Source organism: Scardinius erythrophthalmus (assembly GCF_964197995.2).
Source record: "Scardinius erythrophthalmus genome assembly, chromosome: 5".
Taxonomy (NCBI): Eukaryota; Metazoa; Chordata; class Actinopteri; order Cypriniformes; family Leuciscidae; genus Scardinius; species Scardinius erythrophthalmus.
The window spans coordinates 43,855,398-43,875,500 of NC_138225.1; the positions used below are offsets into that span (position 1 = coordinate 43,855,398).

Here is a 20,103-nt window from a genome sequence, read left to right on the forward strand (position 1 = left end):
ATGACCACAGGGGTTCATGGAATGGCTCGCTGGGGGTTGTGTGGGGTTTTATTCGGGCTGCTGAGGCTCAGCTCGGCTTGTCCTGTGTCGTGCTTTTGCAATGCCTCGAGGATATCGTGTATCGATCAAGAACCAGGGATCGAGGATTTCCCTGTCTTGGTGCCAGAGTCTGATATGGAAAACATTACGGATATGTAAGTGCAGTGTTTTAGTGAGAAATAAACCGGCAGACCTGCTCCTCCAGCTTCACGGATGCGTGAAAAAAAAAAAAAAAACATGCGCGTGTGTTTGTGAGCGTGTGCGCGTGAGGTGTGTGGGTAGATTCCTCAATTCGTCGAGGGACAAAATAAGTTTAGTGCAGTGAATTCCATGACATCCACAGCCTGACCATTTCAGCCACGGCTATGAGCATGTGTGGAGTTTGCTACGATAATTCAGGGCGTGCGTACGAGCTCTTGACATCAAACAAGACCATAGGGTGACATGCAACAGACATCATGTCGTGTGTGAGAGAGGATGAGAGCGGTTGAAGGGAAGGTGTCGGGGACACGGTAATCGATAAGTTGACATGATAGCATATCTAAAGGTATATATATATATATATATATATATATATATATATATATATATATATATATATATATATATATATATATATATATATAAAGATGATCACTCAGAGAATAATTTAGTGGGGCTGCTGACTCACCTCAACTGACTTTCTCTACCATAGCAAAAAAAAAAAAAAAAAAAAAAAAAACAGAAAACACAATCGGCTCAAAAACACTCAAATTTATAAATCGGCCACATAACGACATAACTCTATTAGATGCATATCGGTGAAGATAGAGCGTCCGCTTCACAGAGATTTAAATCAGTGATGATCTGATATATATGCATTAGGCAGCACTGACTGGTTTGAGAGACCGTCAAATGTCTTGGTCTTGGGAGAAAAATGTCCTTTAGGCCTGCCGTGAGGGAAACGCTTATAAACTGCTGTTATTTCCGAATAAAATTCAGTTTTACGCGTACATTATTCTATGAATTGTTGTGTATAGGCTAGTTGGGGAGTAGTCTAACGTGTCCGCAGAGCAATAGGCATCGGCGCCTACGCAAATATGTCACTCCGTTTCCACGACAACGGCTCACTGGACCCACTCCAGGCATGTGCGCGCGCTGTAGTGAAATCATAGCTTTTTCACGCGCACCTTTATTAACTTGTTCATATGGTGACGGTTGATTTGTTGACGGTCAAATTACCGTGCGTCTATTTAAGCTGTCTCTGAAAAAAAAAGAGAACTGCCTGTTGATATTTTCAATTTTATAATCGCTGTTTTTGCATGCCAGTGCGCCATGAAAACAGTTGACTTGAATTTATTTGTTAGACGCGTAGCTACCTTGTTAAATTATGTTCTCATATAATATTACTGAAACGTATTACGCTAGCAAAAAAAGTATCATTATTTTTCTTGAAAATAGACTGCAATGTAAATATCATGCTGTACTTTTTTGTAAGGTCAATACTCACTGAAAACAATTGGCTTTATTAATTATATAGTTACATGTATTCTAATACTAAAACTTACTAATAAAAAAGTAACAAAAATACAATAAAAAACATTTTTTATAAGGTACAATAGCGTCCAAAGGTTTAGATTTAGTAAGATTTATTTTTATTCAGCAAGGATGCTTGAAATTGATCGAAATTGACAATAAAGGCATTGTTACTTTATTTCATTGAACTTTCTATTCATCAAAGAATTCAGATTTTTGTTTACTGTTTTTTTTTTGTATTTACTTGTTCACTCAAGTAATAATCAGCACAACTGTTTTCAGCACTGATTATGATAATATATATATTATTTTAAATTGTAAAACTATTTCACAATATTACTATTTTTAATAAAATAAATGCAGCCCTGGCTAGCATAAGAGACCTTTTGGACAACATTAAAAATCATAACAACACAAAAACAAACTTTTGAACAATAGTGTATGAATCACAGTACTATGGTACAACTATGTTTTTTAACATATGCCATTGCCATGATAGTTAAATATCATGATATACGAAGATGAGAATCATCTTCAATAAATCATGATACTATTGTGGTCATCAATGTACCACGGCACTTTTGTAAGGGTAGTAATCATTCTTTTTGCTTTCCACAGCTATATCTCAAATCAAAAAAGGCTATTTACAATTAACGAGGACCATATGAAGTTCTACTCGAATCTCAGGAATTTGTGAGTATTTGATATTTTAAGAAAATATTGACACTTTATAGAAGAGCAGAACTTATGTGAGCATTTACTGTCTCCCACAGAACAGTGACCAACACTCACCTGACATATGTATCTACGTTGGCCTTCTTCAATAATTCTAAACTTCAATATCTGTGAGTCTATTTTTTAAAAACTTAATTGAAATGTAATTATTTAACAAATCTGTGAGGTTTTCAAAGAAATCTTTACTTTCAAGTAATTGAGTCTTTTTTTTCCTTCTATTTGTAGGAATCTCAGAGACAATAACTTATCAACACTCTCTTGGATGGCAATTCGTAATTCAAACTTGTCGACTTTGTAAGATCTTCTTTTCAATAATAACACTTACAAAACTATGTACAGTGGGCTGTTTGTGCAGCATACAAAGCAGGCTTCGGCTCCTGAATTTGTTTGGGTTTGCTATAGGTTGCTATCTGGGAACCCTTTGCAATGTGCATGTGAGAACATCTGGATCCAAGTCTGGTTGGATGATAGTGAGAGAGAGGGTCTGCAGTGTCTACTGGAAGAAGGAGGGGCAGAAGCCCTCTCTAGACTCACTCTACCGTCATGTAGTAATGGAACTCAAACACACTTAATGCACATCTAATTTGCACAGTTTGTGGTAAGAAGTATTAATGCATAGTTCTTAAAAACGTGAAATTTCTGTCCTTATTTCAGAGTCTCCACATGTCGAGGTCATCCCTGCTGTCGTCAGTCTAATGGCAGGAAGTAATGCTACTGTGATGTGCAATGTGTCTGGATCCCCGACCCCCGAGCTATCCTGGAGCTTAAATTCTAGTGATCACCCTCCTCTCTCAACCAGCCATGAGGTAACACCCTGTTTGCCCTTTAAGTATAAAGCTAGTTGGAATAGCATACTAACATAGTGCTCTTACTGTTTCTGCAGTATGCATATTGTTGGCAGCATGCAAATTGTCTATAGGTTTAGAATACGTGGTCAACCTTCTAAATGTGTATTCAAACACTGTGTGCAATATTGTATCCCATAAAGCAATACTTCACATTCCAATTTTTGTTGACGGATGTAATTATAGCCATGATGTTAAAGGGGTCATGACAAGAGAAATAAATTTGGAGGATCCCAGCACTGGAAACAAGTGATGGTTAATTTTAATGTTGTCCTGATTTGCGTCGAAGGATTATTTGTTTGTATGAAGCATTTTGTTTTGTAAATGAGGCACATGGAGAGTTCGCAAAGAAACTTTTGTTGAAAGATGAAGCAGCCAACTATATTGGATCTGACAGCAGCTGCATCACAAACTCAACTTTAATTTTGAAAAACACAAAATTATTTCATAATGCTTTGTCGGTAAATGATGGTTGTATATGGATAATGTTTTCAAAGCATGTGCAATAGCAAGTGGGCGTTGATACTGTTTCCTATGCGTTAGCCAATCATAACAGTGGCAATTTACTGACAAGTTTTAAACTGATTATTTCAGACAGAGGGTCAGAATGAATTATATATATATATATATATATATATATATATATATATATATATATATATATATATATATATATATATATATATATATATACACTGAACAAAATTATAAACACTTTTGTTTTTGCCCTCATTTTTTGCCTCCAATTGATACTTTGCAGTCACGTGACTACCACGGAGACCTGGCGGGCAACAAACGGGTATTTTCAACGTTGAGTCCTGTCTTTCTAGTAGATATCAAGTCTGTTAGCGAGCTAGCTGCATAACTATGGACTAGGATTAACTCCGAGGTAGCTAAATTATGTAAAGCAGACACGTTTTTTTAAGATAATCGAGCAGTAATAATTCCTCCGTAAATATCTAGCTCTACTGTTGGGTCATCTCTGGTTCTCATTGAAAATCATAGATATCGCAAACCTCAAAACAACCTATCACACACTTCTGTTGTTGTTAGCAAAAGACGACAGCTGTTACTGTGCGTTCACACCGCCACCGGCGAGAGCGTCAAAGTGCCTGGAAATCATTCATTTTCAATGAATTTTGCCGCTCTCGCTGGCGGCGGTGTGAACGTACAGTTAGCCTAGCTTAGACTCATAACACAAACAGCTGACTCGCCGAACAAGCTGGTGAATACTGGTGGTGTTGAATGACAAAACTACAGTAACTTAAATACACGATTAATTACATGATCATACACCCATTGTATTCAAACAAATGTTGAAATTACCTTTGATGGTAATATGCACAGACGTGCGTATACTGTGAAGGTTTATCTCAAATGCGGTTAGTGCATCCAATTGCACAACAACTATCTGGCATGTCGTTTACACCTCAAAACATCAACTTTTGTATAGCAAAACTGGCGACCCTTGATTAGTTTACTGGATTTCGTTGCTGGAGAACGACGTTCTTGCCCGCCAGCCAGTACTTGTGACGTCACGTGCAAAGTATCAATAAGAGTGGCCTTTTATTGTGGCCAGCCTAAGGCACACCTGTGCAATAATCATGCTGTCTAATCAGCATCTTGATATGCCACACCTGTATGGTGAATGAATTATCTCGGCAAAGGAGAAGTGCTCACTAACACAGATTTAGACAGATTTGTGAACAATATTTGAGAGAAATAGGCCTTTTGTGTACTTTGAAAAAGTCTTAGATCTTTGAGTTCAGCTCATGAAAAATGAGGGCAAAAACAAAAGTGTTGCATTTATAATTTTGTTCAGTGTATATATTATTTCATTCTGACATTTTGCATGCATCCATATATATATAACATTATAAGTGAACCTCCAAGGAACATAGTAAAATAATTTAAAAAATCTATGTCATGACCCCTTTGAATGATAGTTAACCCAAAAATGAAAATTCTATTGTCAGTTACCAAACCCTTAAGACTTTGATTTATATTTGAAAAACACAAATTAAGATAATTTTTATAAAACTTTACATATTTCTGTCCCTCCATTGAAAGTTCATTCCATCAAATCTATTTGACACTTCAAACAATTCATAAACAGATAAGGTAAGAGTAAAAGCAATCCATATGATTTGAGTGGTTTAATCCAAGTCTTCTGAAGAGACATGATCGCTTCATATGATGAACATTTGTAATGTAATGTAATTTAGGCTTTTATTCATATACATTTTTTTATTAACACACACATACATATAGGTAAACACATCAAATATGGTAAAGAGAAGTTCAATCATTCTTTCTTGACCAGCGAGAATAACCTTGTTGGTTCTCGGACGCCATGTTTAATGTGCTCTATGGATTAATGTTTATATGTGAATGAAAGCCTAATCCATTTATCATATAAACTGATCATGTCTCTGCAGAAGATTTGATTGTAAACTGACTATTCTTTGAAGATGCATAGCATCATGAGATCTTCCACAAAATCATAAGTAACCTTAGATCATGATGATAAACTTGGTGGAAGTCTACAGAGCCCCTATAGGGAAAAAAATATGAGATGGGAGGAAAAATTATTTGTCAATGCTTTTGCATTCTCTCGCAAATGTTTACATTCCGCCGAGAAACTTTGCATTCACTCACAAAGAACATAAAATTTTTGCACGCAAATGAAAAATTTCTTGGGGAAACACAAAGTTTCTCGTGGGAACACAAAAAAAAGCATTGGAATCTATTTTTTCTCCCATATCGTATTTTTTCCATCTCCATGTCCCTCTAGGGGCTCCGTAGAATACAGTGTTTAACACGCTAAGCTGAAGTACAGTGATCATGTTTTATGATAGCCCTTGTCGTAGGCTCTACTCCTTGCACCAGTTTTACACATTAAATACGTTTAAACATTTAATCTCTGTAGCATCCTATAATGGGCTTTCAAAAATCATGACTGATCACAGTGCTGAAACCACAGATGCTTGACTCAAGCCCGTGAAAGCATTATGTTTCCATTAATATTTAAAATGCTCACTATACTTACATTAAAGGAGCCTTCACCCATGGTATAGCAGCCTGTAAAACAGATTAAATGCTGAGATGTAGAATAAGAACATGGATTATTTAGCTCCAGTTAATGGTGCTTTGTTCACCTGGGATGTTTGGTGTCACTGCATAGTTAAAGAAGACTATGGTGAGCATAACAAACAGCATTAATCCTAACCCTGAGTATGACATGTAACTCGCCCAGCACAGTTTGTGCTACAGATATGAATGATTTTGTAAGCAAAAAGATTTGTATATTTGCCTAGTGATAAAATGACTGAAAACATCTCATAGACTTATGAGAAATCTCATAGACTCATAGAGGAGAAAAATTTAAATAGTGTTTTCACTTGGTACCAGATGTGCAGAAAACATACTGGCTTGCTTTACTGAATGCAGTAATGTTTGTGAGGTTTATTAATTTAATTAAATTGTTAGTACATAAAGGAAAATATAATGTATATTTTAAAACGATATTACAATAAACATTTAAGTTGTATCTTAAGTGTAAATTCGACTTTCATATTATGCTGTGCAAATTTAGCTTTTGTTTATAGTGAAATTATGTTATTTTATTATGTTGACCTATTAAGTAACATTTGGCTTATATCTAAAGAAAATATATTAATTACGTAAGTATGGTCTTTATAATAAATAAAATTTGTTCTTTGAATATTTTTGTCTTGGGGCAAATACTTTTGATTTATATTAAATAACATTTTAAATAAAATTGGAGAAAAATGAATAAAATACAGTCCCATTTCCAGAGAAATTGGGACATTTTATAAAATTCAATCAAATTAAGAATCTGTGATTTGTAAATTCTCTTTTACCTTTATTTAACTAACAAAAGTACAAAGAAAAGAATTCCAAAACTGACCAAACTAATTGTATTTTGATTTTGATGGATGCAACACACTCCAAAAAAGTTGGGACAGAGGCAAAACAAAAGTGAAAAGGCTATAAAATTCCCAAGCAAAACTGTTTTGAAACAGTCCACAATAAGTATGTGAATTGGCAATAGGTGATGGTTTTGGGATTGAGGGTAAAAGGAACATCTTTATAAGCAAAGACTGGTCATGGCTTTGCCAAATTTCATGAGAGAATTTTCAAACAATTTAAAAATCACATTTCTCAATGCAAGATTGCAAAGAATTCGGTGCAAAAGCAAACATCTGCCATGGTATGGGGGTTCATCAGTGCAAACGGTATGGGTGACTTGCATATGTGTGAAGGTACCATTGAGGTGAAGGCATATATTGGGATTGTACAGAGACTTATACTGCCATCAAGATGACATCTTTCAATGTCAGGCCTCATTCTGCACGTGCTACAACAGAGTGGTTTCTTAGACACTCTACACTGTAGAAGGGATGTGCTTGACTGCCTGCCTGCAGTCCAGATCTGTCTCTTATTAAAAATGTATGGCCAATCGTGAAAAGGAGAATCGGACAAAAACGACCACAGACTGTTGAGCAGCGGTCTTGTATCAGGTGAGATTGGGCAAAAATTCCACTTGCAAAAATGCAACACTTAGTATCCTCAATTCCCAAACTATTAAAAACTGTAATTAAAAGTAAAGGTGATGTGACATAATGGTAAACATGCCTCTGTACTAACTTTTTTGGAGTGTGTTGCAGCCATCAAAATCATGGTCAAAATCTATTGGTTTTTATTTACAAAATAAACTTATGTCAGTCAGTAAAAACATTGGAAATCTTGTGTTTTTTTTTGTCAGTTAAACAAAGATTCAAGAGAATTAACAAACCACAGATTCTTGATTTTATTACAAAATGTCCTAACTTTTCTGGAAATGGGGTTGTAAATTTGGCTGTAACAAATGAAAGAATATTTCTGGTTGGTCCAAAATTGGTCGGAAGTATAATTTTTCTCAGTGTACCAGATTTTCAGAAAGTTGTTTGGGTGGTCTTGCTTGACTTTGGTCAGTAAGAAACCACTTATAAATGACTCTGAATCCCCTAGAAACCACATAACAACACCCTGGCACTCACTCATAACACCCTAGCATCATGGTAACGAGTTTTACATGGCCAAGTTTAGATTTTCTTCAGTAAGTTTAAAAGTGTAAGTTTCAAATGGAGTCTACCTAATTCTATGAAGCATAACAACAGCCAATATTAGATTGATGTATAAACATATTCGAGTTGATGCGGTTTCTTTCTCACAGATCAGCAAAATCGAGCTTCAGTCTGTGCTGACTCTAATTGGACTTTCACCTGATGACAACGGCAGAGAGCTCACCTGTAGTGCCGAGAACATTGTGGGCCAGAATGAGGCTTCAGTCCTTCTCAATATTCTTTGTAAGAACTCAGTCTCAGAAGAAGTAGATTTGCTTTGCATTGTTTTGTTAATTTGAGTGAGCCCCAAGTTAAGTTTCATTCCAGTTCTCCTCTAACAGAAGGCCTAGAGCTCAAATAGTGGTGACGAGTGGTATAGACCAAGCACACAAATTATGTACTTGATTTAAAGAAACTTAAATGAACTATTACTCCATAATTATATAAAAGTATAAATATTATTCCAAAATTATATAAAACTATAAACACTCCATTTAAATTTTAAAGGACCACTACTACCACTATTATTGCTTATTAAATATTTTTTTCCATTTTTTTTTTCCATTTTCATATGAATGTGCTCTTTCCTCATGCTCAGAATACCAATTTAAAGGGAGAGGGGTTTAATGTCCTCCTAGTCACTCAGATAGAACAGAGCTAAAACAGGTTAGAGTTCAGTCCGACATTATTATGAATCATTCGGAGTCAGTACACTGCTCTGAGGATCATATTACTCCAAGTTCTTGGCTTATTTTTTGTTGCACAAGACTAGTTGATTTGTTGACTTGTTAGACTCGCTCCAACTGGATCACTGAATCAGAGAGTAATTAACTTATGCAATTGGATCAGTCAATTACATAAATTAATCATTCATTGCAAACTGAACCAGTTCAAGCGATTCGTTTAGGGGTGATGTCATGAATTGGACATCACTATTGGATCTTGGTGCAGATCTTAATTTCTTCACTTAAAAAATAACTAGCAATGGCATATGAATCAGTAGAATTGTATTTTAGTGCAAATCCATCTCTCACTTGGTTAGAAGCAATCCAAATTTGGCAGATGCCAACATGGACAGGTTGCGTTGCATCCTCATCCTTTTACACCATGAATGAAAGCTATTCAAGGCAAAACAGCTGAAAACCACTTACATAGAGGATGAATTTTATTTCATGTATCACAGTTTATAAACTAATAAAAGACCAAAGATTTTCTCTGCAAGAAAATCTCTCTGAGAGGTACCTATATTGTGCAGTCCTGTAGGACTAATACAGAAGAACTTAAAAGTCAGCCAGTTTTCTTAATTTCCGTAAAAAAGTAACAATTTAACATAATTAGAATTTTTTTTAAAGAGTTAGTAACCTAGTAATGTTTCCCAACACTGCTAATGAACATGAAATAGAAGACTAGAACATGTGGTTATGTTTCCATGTATGGGATACTCCTATTGTCAGGTTTCTAAATTGAACGATTCTGGTTTGTATTTAACAATATCATCATGAGAATATAGAACTCAATACTTCAATAAACAATACTAGTGTTAAATGTTAAGCGTGCAGTAAGTGATTTCTGAGAAATGCTGTTGAAAGTGGATCGGACTGAGCACCACAACACACTTGGAGCCAATCAGTGGTAGGGGGTGTTTAAACTCATGATGAGGGAGGAGAGAGAGTGAGCAAGAGGGAAATTTTAAGACTGTAGAAAGAGAGATGGCTGAGAGACATAACAAAAAGGTGGAAAAAGAAGGTTTATGATTAGGCAAGAGCTTTAGGACCCGCGTTAATATTGGAAAAAATTTCCAGCGCTAGAGAGATCTAAGCGGGAAGGCCTGAAAATGTATCATTGGTTTTGCTATGTTTCACAGAACCAAGATATGCTGTTATTGTAATGTTAGCTATAGTAACAGGACAGTTTTGAGTCATTGTTTGTTTGGAGCTGGTATTCTGCTGGCTGAATTACTGAATGTTTATTTTTTGTTCTTCCTTGTTCCTTCGTTATCTTCGCTTTATTTTTCCTTATTTTGCTTCGATAAAGCTATGATAAAGGTACTTCCACTCTTGCATTGTGTGTTCGTGCATTTTGAGGGCGGAGCAATGAAGGAAGGGGTGTGTTTGTTTGGGTTGATTTCAAATGTCAACAGTATTTCTCATAAATCGCTTACTGCGCCTTTCAGTTTTAGGTTTCCATCAGACTGTATTCCAAATTTTAAAATAAAAGTAAAGTCGTCAAAACTATGAAATAAAAGAGATAGGAGTATGGGAATTATGTTGTGAAAAATGTTAAATCTAAAGTATCTTATATTCTAGCTTAAAAGTCACCACCCTTTGCCTTTTACATGGTCAACATTTATAGCTCTGCACACTCTGGGTTTCCCTCAAGCAAAATCATGAGGCGCATCCTAATTTTAAACAGTATTGAAGGAGTTCACATGTTTGCTAGACACTTGTTGACTGTTTTTCTTTCACAATCTGTTCCAATACATCTAACTATATAATTTTGAAGGGCAATTGATACTGAATGTAGGCACAATTAATTTTTGTCTACGAAACAAATTTTTGAGCAGTCAAACATAAACCATTAGATCAAAAGTGCAAGGAACATAAATTCAAGTCAAGTGTGTCCAAACTTTCAACTGGGGCTGTAAGTAAAAATCACTCAACCTCTAATCGTTTTACCATTTTCCATTATTATTTCAGTGGTGGAATGTGGCTGTTTATTAAAGGTGCAATTTGCTTCTCAGAATTTGTGAAATATAATTCATGTCATTGAGCAGTCACACTCACAAACATTGTAAGTAATTAATATTTTTCTATGATTTGTATGTTTGATGTCTTCCAGTTATATTTTGACATTTTGACAAAATAATAGGATTTCAAACTGAATTTGAGGTTCTGGGTCATTTGACATGCATGTGTGTGGAGATTAGATGGCTTCCTTAAAGAGAATAAAACTATTGGGCAGTTTTTAAGAGTTCAAGATACATTTGAAAATGTGCCAAATGCTTAAGATTCAGGAAGTTTCCCCTCAAGCTATCACATTAGTCTACTGGGCCTGACAAAACTCACATTGTTGCATAATACTGCTTGAAAAACTTTTCAACGCTTTCCCACTCAATAGTAAGCTTTAAGCCTTCTGTTAGAATTTACCCATTTTATTTTATGTGGTTATTATTGCTACTTTCATAGTTAAAGGAATAGTTGAAACATAAAGGAAAAATTAAGATTTCAGTCAGATTCAATGAAGATTATTTACACAATAATTTTCAAATATCATACCTTCATATCATTCCAAACGCTTCCAATTCCTTTAACACAAAAGCAGATGTTTAGCACAAGGTCCAAGCTGTTCTTTTCCTTAAAACAAAATAAACTACCATTCAAAAGATTGGGGCCAGTATTCAGCAAGGTGTGCATTTAAAAAAGTGCCAGTAAGATTTTAGAGAAAAAAAAATCAAATAAATGCTGTTCTTTTGAACTTGCCTGAAAGAATCAAATAATCCTGAAAACATCTTTATCATGATTTGAACACCAAATCAGAATATTAGAAAGATTTATGAAGGAACATGTGACTCTGAAGACTGGAATAACGACTGCTGGAAATTCAGTTTTGTCATCACAAAAATTAATTGTATTTTTTAAATATCTAACGTTTGAACGGTAGTTTATTTGTACAGTAAACTGGGGTTGGCAAGCTTTAAAACATATTTCAAATGTCCTGAAGCCATACAATTCATGCTTGCAATTCAAACATGGCACATTGCAAACGCCCAGAACAAATGCAAGAAAAAAATACTTTTCAATTAATTGACATCAAACATGGCTCATTGCATCTTGATGAGCAGCTTGGAAATTCTGCTGCTAACATAAAATCTAATTTTTCTCTTAACTTATCAGTGACAAACCAGCTTTTAGTCTTTGACGACATCCTTTTATCCATTTTGCTTTTGGTTATGCATTGCATGTTTCTTCATGTTGTTTTGTAATATTACAGTAAGCCTCTTCATTTCTTATCATTTTCTTGTATTTCTCACCCTAGAATCCTTCTTTACTGCCCCTCCATTCCATGTGCTGTCAGACACTTTCCTGTCGTCAAACTACAGCAAATTTTTCCTCGTTCCTCTTGTTTACTCCTGTGGAACATCCTGTGATTACACTTCCTCTCCTCCCCTCTTTCCTTCTTTTTCGTTCCTCTGCTCCTTCTTCTTTCTTCTGGGTCAGTTCCCCCTACTATAGTGCAGATATACCTGCCTGTGAGGAACCAGGACTGGTGCATCCCTTTCACTGTGAAAGGCAACCCGAAGCCTGATCTGCACTGGTACCACGAGGGAAAGCTGCTGGAGGAGCAGGAGTACATTAGGACCGAAATCCATGAAATCACAGATACGGAGTACCACGGCTGTCTGCAGCTTGTCATTCCCACTCACATTCATAACGGCGTTTACAAGCTGGTGGCCAGCAATGAGTTCGGAGAGGTCAGCGGAAACGTGTCGGCAGAATTCATGCGCACACCTGATGTGGACCACTCGGGGACAGGTATGGCTCTATAATGTGATTTATTATTATGTTATAGAATAATACAGCTTATTATAGTGTAAAAGCAAACTGCAGTCATATTTTTGTTTCCACAGAGGGAGAGTTCTATTACGGTAAGATAATTTTGGTGAATTATAGCAAACAAAATTTTTAAAACAAGTAAGCTGAATGAATCTTTTTAAAGGAAATCACTCCCCAACAAAAAAACTTTCACCCTAAAATCAAAATAAATAAATGAATTAGATTTTGCATGAAGAAATCTGTTTACCTTCAAGATTTTTAGCATAGTGACAGTATTTTTGATGACAAGTAAGCACATTTCCCAACTAAATTCTTCATAACTGTGCTTCGTTACTGTAATCCAAGGAGGAAGAAGGTAGATAAAGTGCCATGGTTACCAAGTATCAAGGTGGTAATGATGGGGGGAGGAGCCAGGCAGGCCAGGAATGGAGGAGTAGTCAGGCGAGAATCCAGAGCACAGCCAGGATGAAAGCCCACGGTGGAGTCAACGGAGGGAGGAGCCATAGTGGAGACTTGGCTGACAACACCTGGGGCGTGACTGATGGAGATGAAGCCGATGGTAGTGGTACCCTGGACGCAGGCGGAGAACAGATGGGACCGGGCAATACCGATGGTCCTGGAGGCCGAGGCAGAGCCGCAGCAATGAGCGCCCGAGGTGCCTGATGACTGAGGTGAAGCTGGTGGGACTGAGGACCGAGGTGGAGCCAGGGGGAAGGCAGAGCCAGACGGCCAGACGTCTAAGTTCTTGGCTCAGGCAAGGTGAAGTCTGACCAAGGCAGAGCCAGATGGATGAGGGAGCCCATTGGAGCCGTAAGGATGATGGTATCTGTTGAAGCTGAGGGAGGGACGATCCAAGGTGGAGCCGACAGGTCAACGGACCGAGGTGGAGTGAAGGGATCAGGAGGTAAAGGCGGAGCTGGAGATCCACTTGCCTGGGCGATGCTGGTGACTGAAAGACCCGATGCAGATCAACACAACTGAGTGCCGTTAAAGGAGAAATTGAGGTGCTCAAGGAAACCAACAAAGATGTGGCTGATGGACTGGCTGAATTGCAAAGCGGAGGCGGGAAAGGGAGGTTGGGTGGGAACAACGACAATGACACAGACTTTGTACTGGGTGATGAAACAGGCTTTACGCAGGGTGGAACTAGCGGCAATGAAGACATAGAAGACTTACAGCTGGGCAGGACCAGCGCTGATGATAAAGGTCAGTAACAGCTCACTCTCAGTGTTGGGAGCGTGGGAGGGGTCCTCCTCCATTCCCTCAGCCTCCACTACCACTTCCACGGTGGCACAGGATTTTGCCGGCTCACACACCTGGTCAGACTCACTGTGGGCCTCAGGCTCCAAGCGATAGTTGGCTTAGTCCTCTTGTCTGGCTTGTCCATTGCGGCAGATTTGAGCTCCCTGTCTGCGGTTGGCTGGGCTCTGGACCTGGCACGGTAACACGAGCAAGGTGGGGCTGGACGATGGTAATGGTATTTCTTTCAGCTTTGCCCACAGTAAAAGAGGATACATCCACCCAGAGCGCAAAGTTTATGTACTCAGCTAACATCCAGCAGGTATTCCCCTGGGGCATCAGGAAGCCCGTCCGGCCCGCACCTGAAGCCCTCCATAAGGGTGTAGTCATCGCAGGTGGCGCAGTGACATATTTAATCATGAAGTCATGAAAATCATCCTGTTCACATGCAATTATTTATTTTAAATAAATTATAATTATAAGTTAAGTTCTGTGCAACAAATACTATACTTGACATTTTACTTTACAACACACCTTTCTAAATAATTTATCATACATTTTAAGTAATATATATTTTATTCTATTTTATTCACATTCATGCAAATTTTCGCATTACAATAGACTACTGGCATTTGGAGTTTGTGCTTAATTGCCATGAAAATAATGCCACAATGCAAAAAAATCATATTTGTAAAAAGATACTTTAGTTTAGACTGCATTTTCTTTATGCAAATTATAGTTTCATATGATAATGGGGTGAAATATTTCGTAGACATTTCTTATCAGTTTTCATTAGATTTACCCAGCTACTGAAAAAATAAAAACATTGCTAAAATACAGTTTATAGAATGATATTTATCACTGAATAATTCATTTTGATTTTTCTTTCCATTTAAATGATGTAACACAGACACAACATTTAGTCCAGGTAAGACTGTTTTTTAATTTATTGCTCACCATTTATATGTATTTGTTCAAACCTTCAGATTTTGAACTGCAATCGTATACTTAGTGTTATTTTTTTTGTCTGTTTTTAAGAAACCCCACCACTGGAGGAAAAAGTTGCGGTATGTTTTTGTATAGAGCGATTAAAGGAATATTCCTGGTTAAATACGGTTTGAGTTCTATCGACAACATCTGTGGCCTGCTGTCAATTACTATAGAAAATTGGGTAACACTTTATTTTACAGTGTCATATGTTACATGTAGTTTCTATAGTAATAGCTATAAATTATGCATAATTTCATGCAACTAACCCTAATCCTAACCCTATAGTAAGTAAATGTAGGTAATTAAAGTGTAACAAAGACACCTTAAAATAAAGTGTAACCAAAAATTGTTCTTTCAGTTTATACTTGACCTGAAAGTCAGTGGGGCCAGCTTTCCAGAGAGTTTGAAAGCAAAAAAATGACTTTTGTACTTTTGTTTTAAGATATTCAGTAAATAATGTTTATTTGATCTGTAAAGTTGTCTAAATCTATATATATATATATATATATATATTTTTTTTTTTTTTCTTATCTTTTAATCTTTCTTTATTTGAGGTGGTATTACTTTTGTAGTTGGATTAATTTTCCGCCAAAGACTTCATTTGTAAGAACGCATTCTTTTTTGTTTTCAAACTGAGAGAGAAGTCACATTATTGTCATCAGTGGTAATCGACAGCAAGCCTCAGATATTGTTGACAGAGCTTAACATATATTCACCAGGAATATTCCATTAATTGTTTGATATATTATTGGGGAATTTACAATTGCAACAATATTGTAGTAGCAAGTGATTTCAATTTATAGTAAATGTCTTTCTTTGATACAATGTAACTTCTATACATTTTTTAGGTTTACTGTGCTAAATCAATTCAAACTGACCCCAGATTGGAGTCGCGCTTGCTAGAGTAAAATCTACTGTGTGTTTTTATATTCTAGGTTTACATAGTGGTTGGGATAGCTGTGGTTGCTTTAACTGGATGCATCGTTATGTTAGTTTTCCTCAAATATGGTAGAAGCTCCAAGTTTGGTATGAAAGGTAAGTTCATCATTTAAATCTTTTCACTTCTGTCAACATGAGATCAAAATGGACCCTATTTACCTTCTTAATACATATACCTGGTGTACGATGCTCCCATGTATGTTATTTCAAATCAGTTTAGGCATTGTTTTAGCAAACATTTTAGGGGCCGTTTACACAATAACGTTACCGTTTTCAACTAGAAATGGAAAACTTTTTATGCATTTTGGCCATTCATTTACAAGACAACTGTGTTTTAGGGGCCTGAAAACAAACTTTTGAAAACATTTCAAAGCACAAGTTTTTGAAAACGATACCGTTATCCTCTCTGTGTAAACTACAAAAACTACAAGAATTTGTGAAAACAGTGCATGCGTATTACATGTGCAGTCTAGGCGTGTAGTTTTTCTTTACAAAGTGACATCGCCAGCTACTGGCCGGGCAGCATAACACAGCGCTTTTAGTCATTTCCGATGATCCGTGTGAACAGAGACAAAGGAATGCAAAGGAAAAACGTTTCTGTTTTTAGTACGTCGTTTTCGTGTAAACGCACCCTTTGTTAACTTTCAGGTATGTCTCTATTCTAATATGGAAGGCCCACTTTTCAGTTCTCATTGGAAAATAAAAAGTCCTCGTCTACAATTTGTTTCAGAAATGTTGTCACATTATGTAAAGTAAAAAGACTTTATTAATGGCTGGCAGATAACATTATCTATTACAGTAACCTACAGACCACAAATATAGAATAATAACATAGAATAATATTAATTTTAATATTTATTCAAAATAATTGTTATTGTTTCCTCTTATAATAATACACTTTTTTGAATGCATTTGTATGGTATGTTTATTCATGTGTATTGACCCAGCGAAGGCTTTTCATTTCTATGGATTATTGTCTGGGTTTTTTGCCCTCTCCACCAGGCTCCTCATCTGTCATCAGTAATGACGACGACTCGGCCAGCCCGCTCCACCATGTTTCCAATGGCAACAACACGCCATCATCCTCGGAGATGGGCCCAGATGCTGTTATTATCGGAATGACAAAGATTCCAGTCATCGAGAACCCCCAGTACTTCCGCAACCCTGGCAGTATGCTGAAATCGGACACTCGTGAGTTCCCGTGGCGTGCTGGGCCGTCAGTGGCCCCACTCCATCCTCTGCAATAGATTCCAGCCTAGGTTACCACTGGTCAGTTGTCATAGTAACCTCCCCTTCTATCACCATGGCGATGATATCAGGGATGGCTGACGCTGCGTAACTTAATCACTTTTAGACTGTACATTTCAGCAAGCATTCTTCATTCAAATTTTAGGATCCAACACAGTTCATTTGTATCTTACCAACCTGATCAGTCAATAGTGGTGTTTGCTAAGGCAAGCATCCCACAGGGCAGCTCATATGTAGGGTTATGTCAGCATGAAATCAAAATGTACCTTATTTATTTTATTATTGCATATTAATGGTCTTATTATGAATGGTTAATCCGTACATATGCTTTTTTGACCTCTAACATTATCTATCTTTAATGCCATAAATTACTCGTCTTCCTGTGATATGAGTCACATCTCTCTTCTGATGTATGCAAGGCTGCGCCAAGGTTATCATTAAATAAAAGTAAGACATAAACTAAAACCATAAAAATGTCTTTATCTGAAATAAAATGAACTAACTGAAAAAAAAAACTAAAACTAACAAAAATGACAAAAAGATACAACTAAATTTCTAAACCTATCCAAAATTAAAAATATAGAAAATATAGAAAATATAGAAGAATAAAATATAGACATATTAACATTTTATACTGTATAATAATTATAATAAAAAATAAATAAATATAAAAACTACTATAATAATATATCAATGATTCTAAAATAATACTGGAACATGTTGCAGTGATTTAGCCAATCACATTCCAGTACACAAGCTCACTTTTTACAATCCAAACAAAAACTGATGGAGAAACTCAAGTCTTGCCCTACATTTTCTCTCTGAACTATGTAGTTGTAAAGTAGTAAACTTCTGTTTTTTTTGCATAAATGAATGACTGAACAACAACACTTAAAGGGATAGTTCACCCAAAAATTATCATCAATCATTAATTACTCACCCTCATCTCATTATAATCCTGTAAGACTTTTGTTCATCTTTGGAACACAAATGAAGATCTCTTTGATGAAATCTGAGCAATTTCTGTTCCTCCACTGACAGCTACGCAACTACCACTTTGACGCTTCAAAAAGTTCATAAAGAGATCATAAAACTAATCCATATGAAGAACCAATGAGTTGCACAGCACGTTTGAGCTTCCACAGGAACCAATGAGGTTTGTTTTCATGCGTCAAGCAGGTTAGGTTGAGCTTCTGTTTATGTTCGCTGATCAATGTTTATATGTGAATAAAAGCCTAAATTAAATCTGTTCATCATATAAAGCGATCGAGTCTCCTCAGAAAATTTGGACTAAACTAATTCATATGGATTAGTTTTACGAAGTGGTAGTTACATAGCTATCAATGGAGGGACACAAATTGCTCAGATTTCAATAAAAAGATCTTCATTTGTTTTACGAAGATGAACGAAAGTCTTACGGGTTTGGAATGACATGAGGGGGAGTAATTGATGACAGAACCCTGACAGCTGCCCACGATGCCCTAGTTTTTATATGAACAACCATCACTCAAATAGTAAAAATCTAGTTTTAACTACAAGTGTTATTTGTTTTGCAGTTGTCCAACACATAAAGCGTCACAACATTCTGCTAAAGAGGGAGCTTGGAGAAGGGGCTTTTGGAAAAGTGTTCTTGGCTGAATGCTACAACTTGTCTCCTGACCAAGAGAAGATTTTGGTGGCTGTTAAGGTATGGTATATTTAAACAACAAAACATTCATTGAAATTACTCAAGTAATTTCAAGTATATACATAAGAGATAATACAAGTTAGAGAAAATACATGGCTTTCTTATCTCACAGACTCTGAAAGAGGCCAGCGAAAGTGGGCGAGCAGATTTCCACCGAGAGGCGGAGCTCCTGACCAACTTGCAGCATGACCACATTGTCAAGTTTTATGGCGTGTGTGTAGAAAGTGACCCCCTCATCATGGTGTTTGAATACATGAAACATGGAGACCTCAACAAGTTTCTCAGGTTTGCATGAGAGCGTTTATAACACCCACACTTACAGTTTTTATAAACATTGATGTTTTAGACAAGTTCTAGGTTACATACAAGTTAAAGGGATAGTTCACCCCCAAATATATTTTTTTTCATCATTTACTCTCATGTTGTATGAATTCTTACTTTTGTCCTTAGAGTGAAAGTTAGTGAGGTCCAAACCTACCTTGCTCCACTTCAGACATTTTACTAGCCATAAGTAACTTTGCAACAACATGTCAACTAACTCTCATTAGAGTTTTAGTAGACTGTTAGGTTAGGTGTTAGGTGTCAGGGTTAGGGTAAGTAAAATAAGTTGACATGTAGTTGCAAAGTTACTTAAAGTCACTAGAATGTCTGTTGAGGGACTAATAATAACTAATAACTCAAAATAAAGTGTTAGCAGATATTAAGCAGACAGCTTACTAAAACTCTAAAGAGAGTTATTTGACATGCATTTGCAAAGTTGCTTATAGTTAGTAGAATGTCTAAAGTGGACCATTGAAATAAAGTGTTACCAAAGTATCTTCTCATGTGTTCTACAGAAAAAGAAAGTCATACAGGTTTGGAAAGCAAAGATTTGTGGCCCGTGCTAGCAAAAGGAATCGGAATGCGCACAGGCTGAATCTGAGCTACAGGCAAAACAAGTGAAAAATGTCAATTTTGTAATTTTTTTCTAAAAGTATCTTTATTTGTGCATTTTCTAAGAGGAGTACATTTCCTTTATCCATGTGCAGTTTTTCTCTGCTCGCTTCTCGCGCTTCATTTTAAAAAAAATTGCTCATTCCGACTCCTTTTACCAGCATTTGTGTAAAGCAATGCATATACAATGGAAGTTTTTGGGGCAAGAAATGTGAAGCTAATAATTCTAAAGAACATGGATTATTTCAATA

At 36.4% G+C, this 20,103-nt stretch overlaps 1 protein-coding gene across 1 annotated transcript in view; it reads left to right on the forward strand.

Annotated features, from left to right (window-relative positions):
* Nucleotides 1-20,103, forward strand: part of ntrk2b (neurotrophic tyrosine kinase, receptor, type 2b) — a gene marked incomplete at its 5' end in the record, with an annotated part of 25,219 nt that continues 5,116 nt past the window's right edge. Inside the window, 15 exons of the mRNA XM_081366124.1 lie at nucleotides 1-194; nucleotides 2,173-2,247; nucleotides 2,328-2,399; nucleotides 2,515-2,583; nucleotides 2,692-2,837; nucleotides 2,944-3,095; nucleotides 8,374-8,506; nucleotides 12,481-12,795; nucleotides 12,891-12,908; nucleotides 14,966-14,983; nucleotides 15,094-15,122; nucleotides 15,981-16,080; nucleotides 16,987-17,175; nucleotides 18,789-18,919; nucleotides 19,032-19,204. Coding sequence (XP_081222250.1) covers nucleotides 1-194; nucleotides 2,173-2,247; nucleotides 2,328-2,399; nucleotides 2,515-2,583; nucleotides 2,692-2,837; nucleotides 2,944-3,095; nucleotides 8,374-8,506; nucleotides 12,481-12,795; nucleotides 12,891-12,908; nucleotides 14,966-14,983; nucleotides 15,094-15,122; nucleotides 15,981-16,080; nucleotides 16,987-17,175; nucleotides 18,789-18,919; nucleotides 19,032-19,204 — 1,814 coding nt within the window. The remainder of the gene's footprint in view (nucleotides 195-2,172; nucleotides 2,248-2,327; nucleotides 2,400-2,514; nucleotides 2,584-2,691; nucleotides 2,838-2,943; nucleotides 3,096-8,373; nucleotides 8,507-12,480; nucleotides 12,796-12,890; nucleotides 12,909-14,965; nucleotides 14,984-15,093; nucleotides 15,123-15,980; nucleotides 16,081-16,986; nucleotides 17,176-18,788; nucleotides 18,920-19,031; nucleotides 19,205-20,103) is intronic.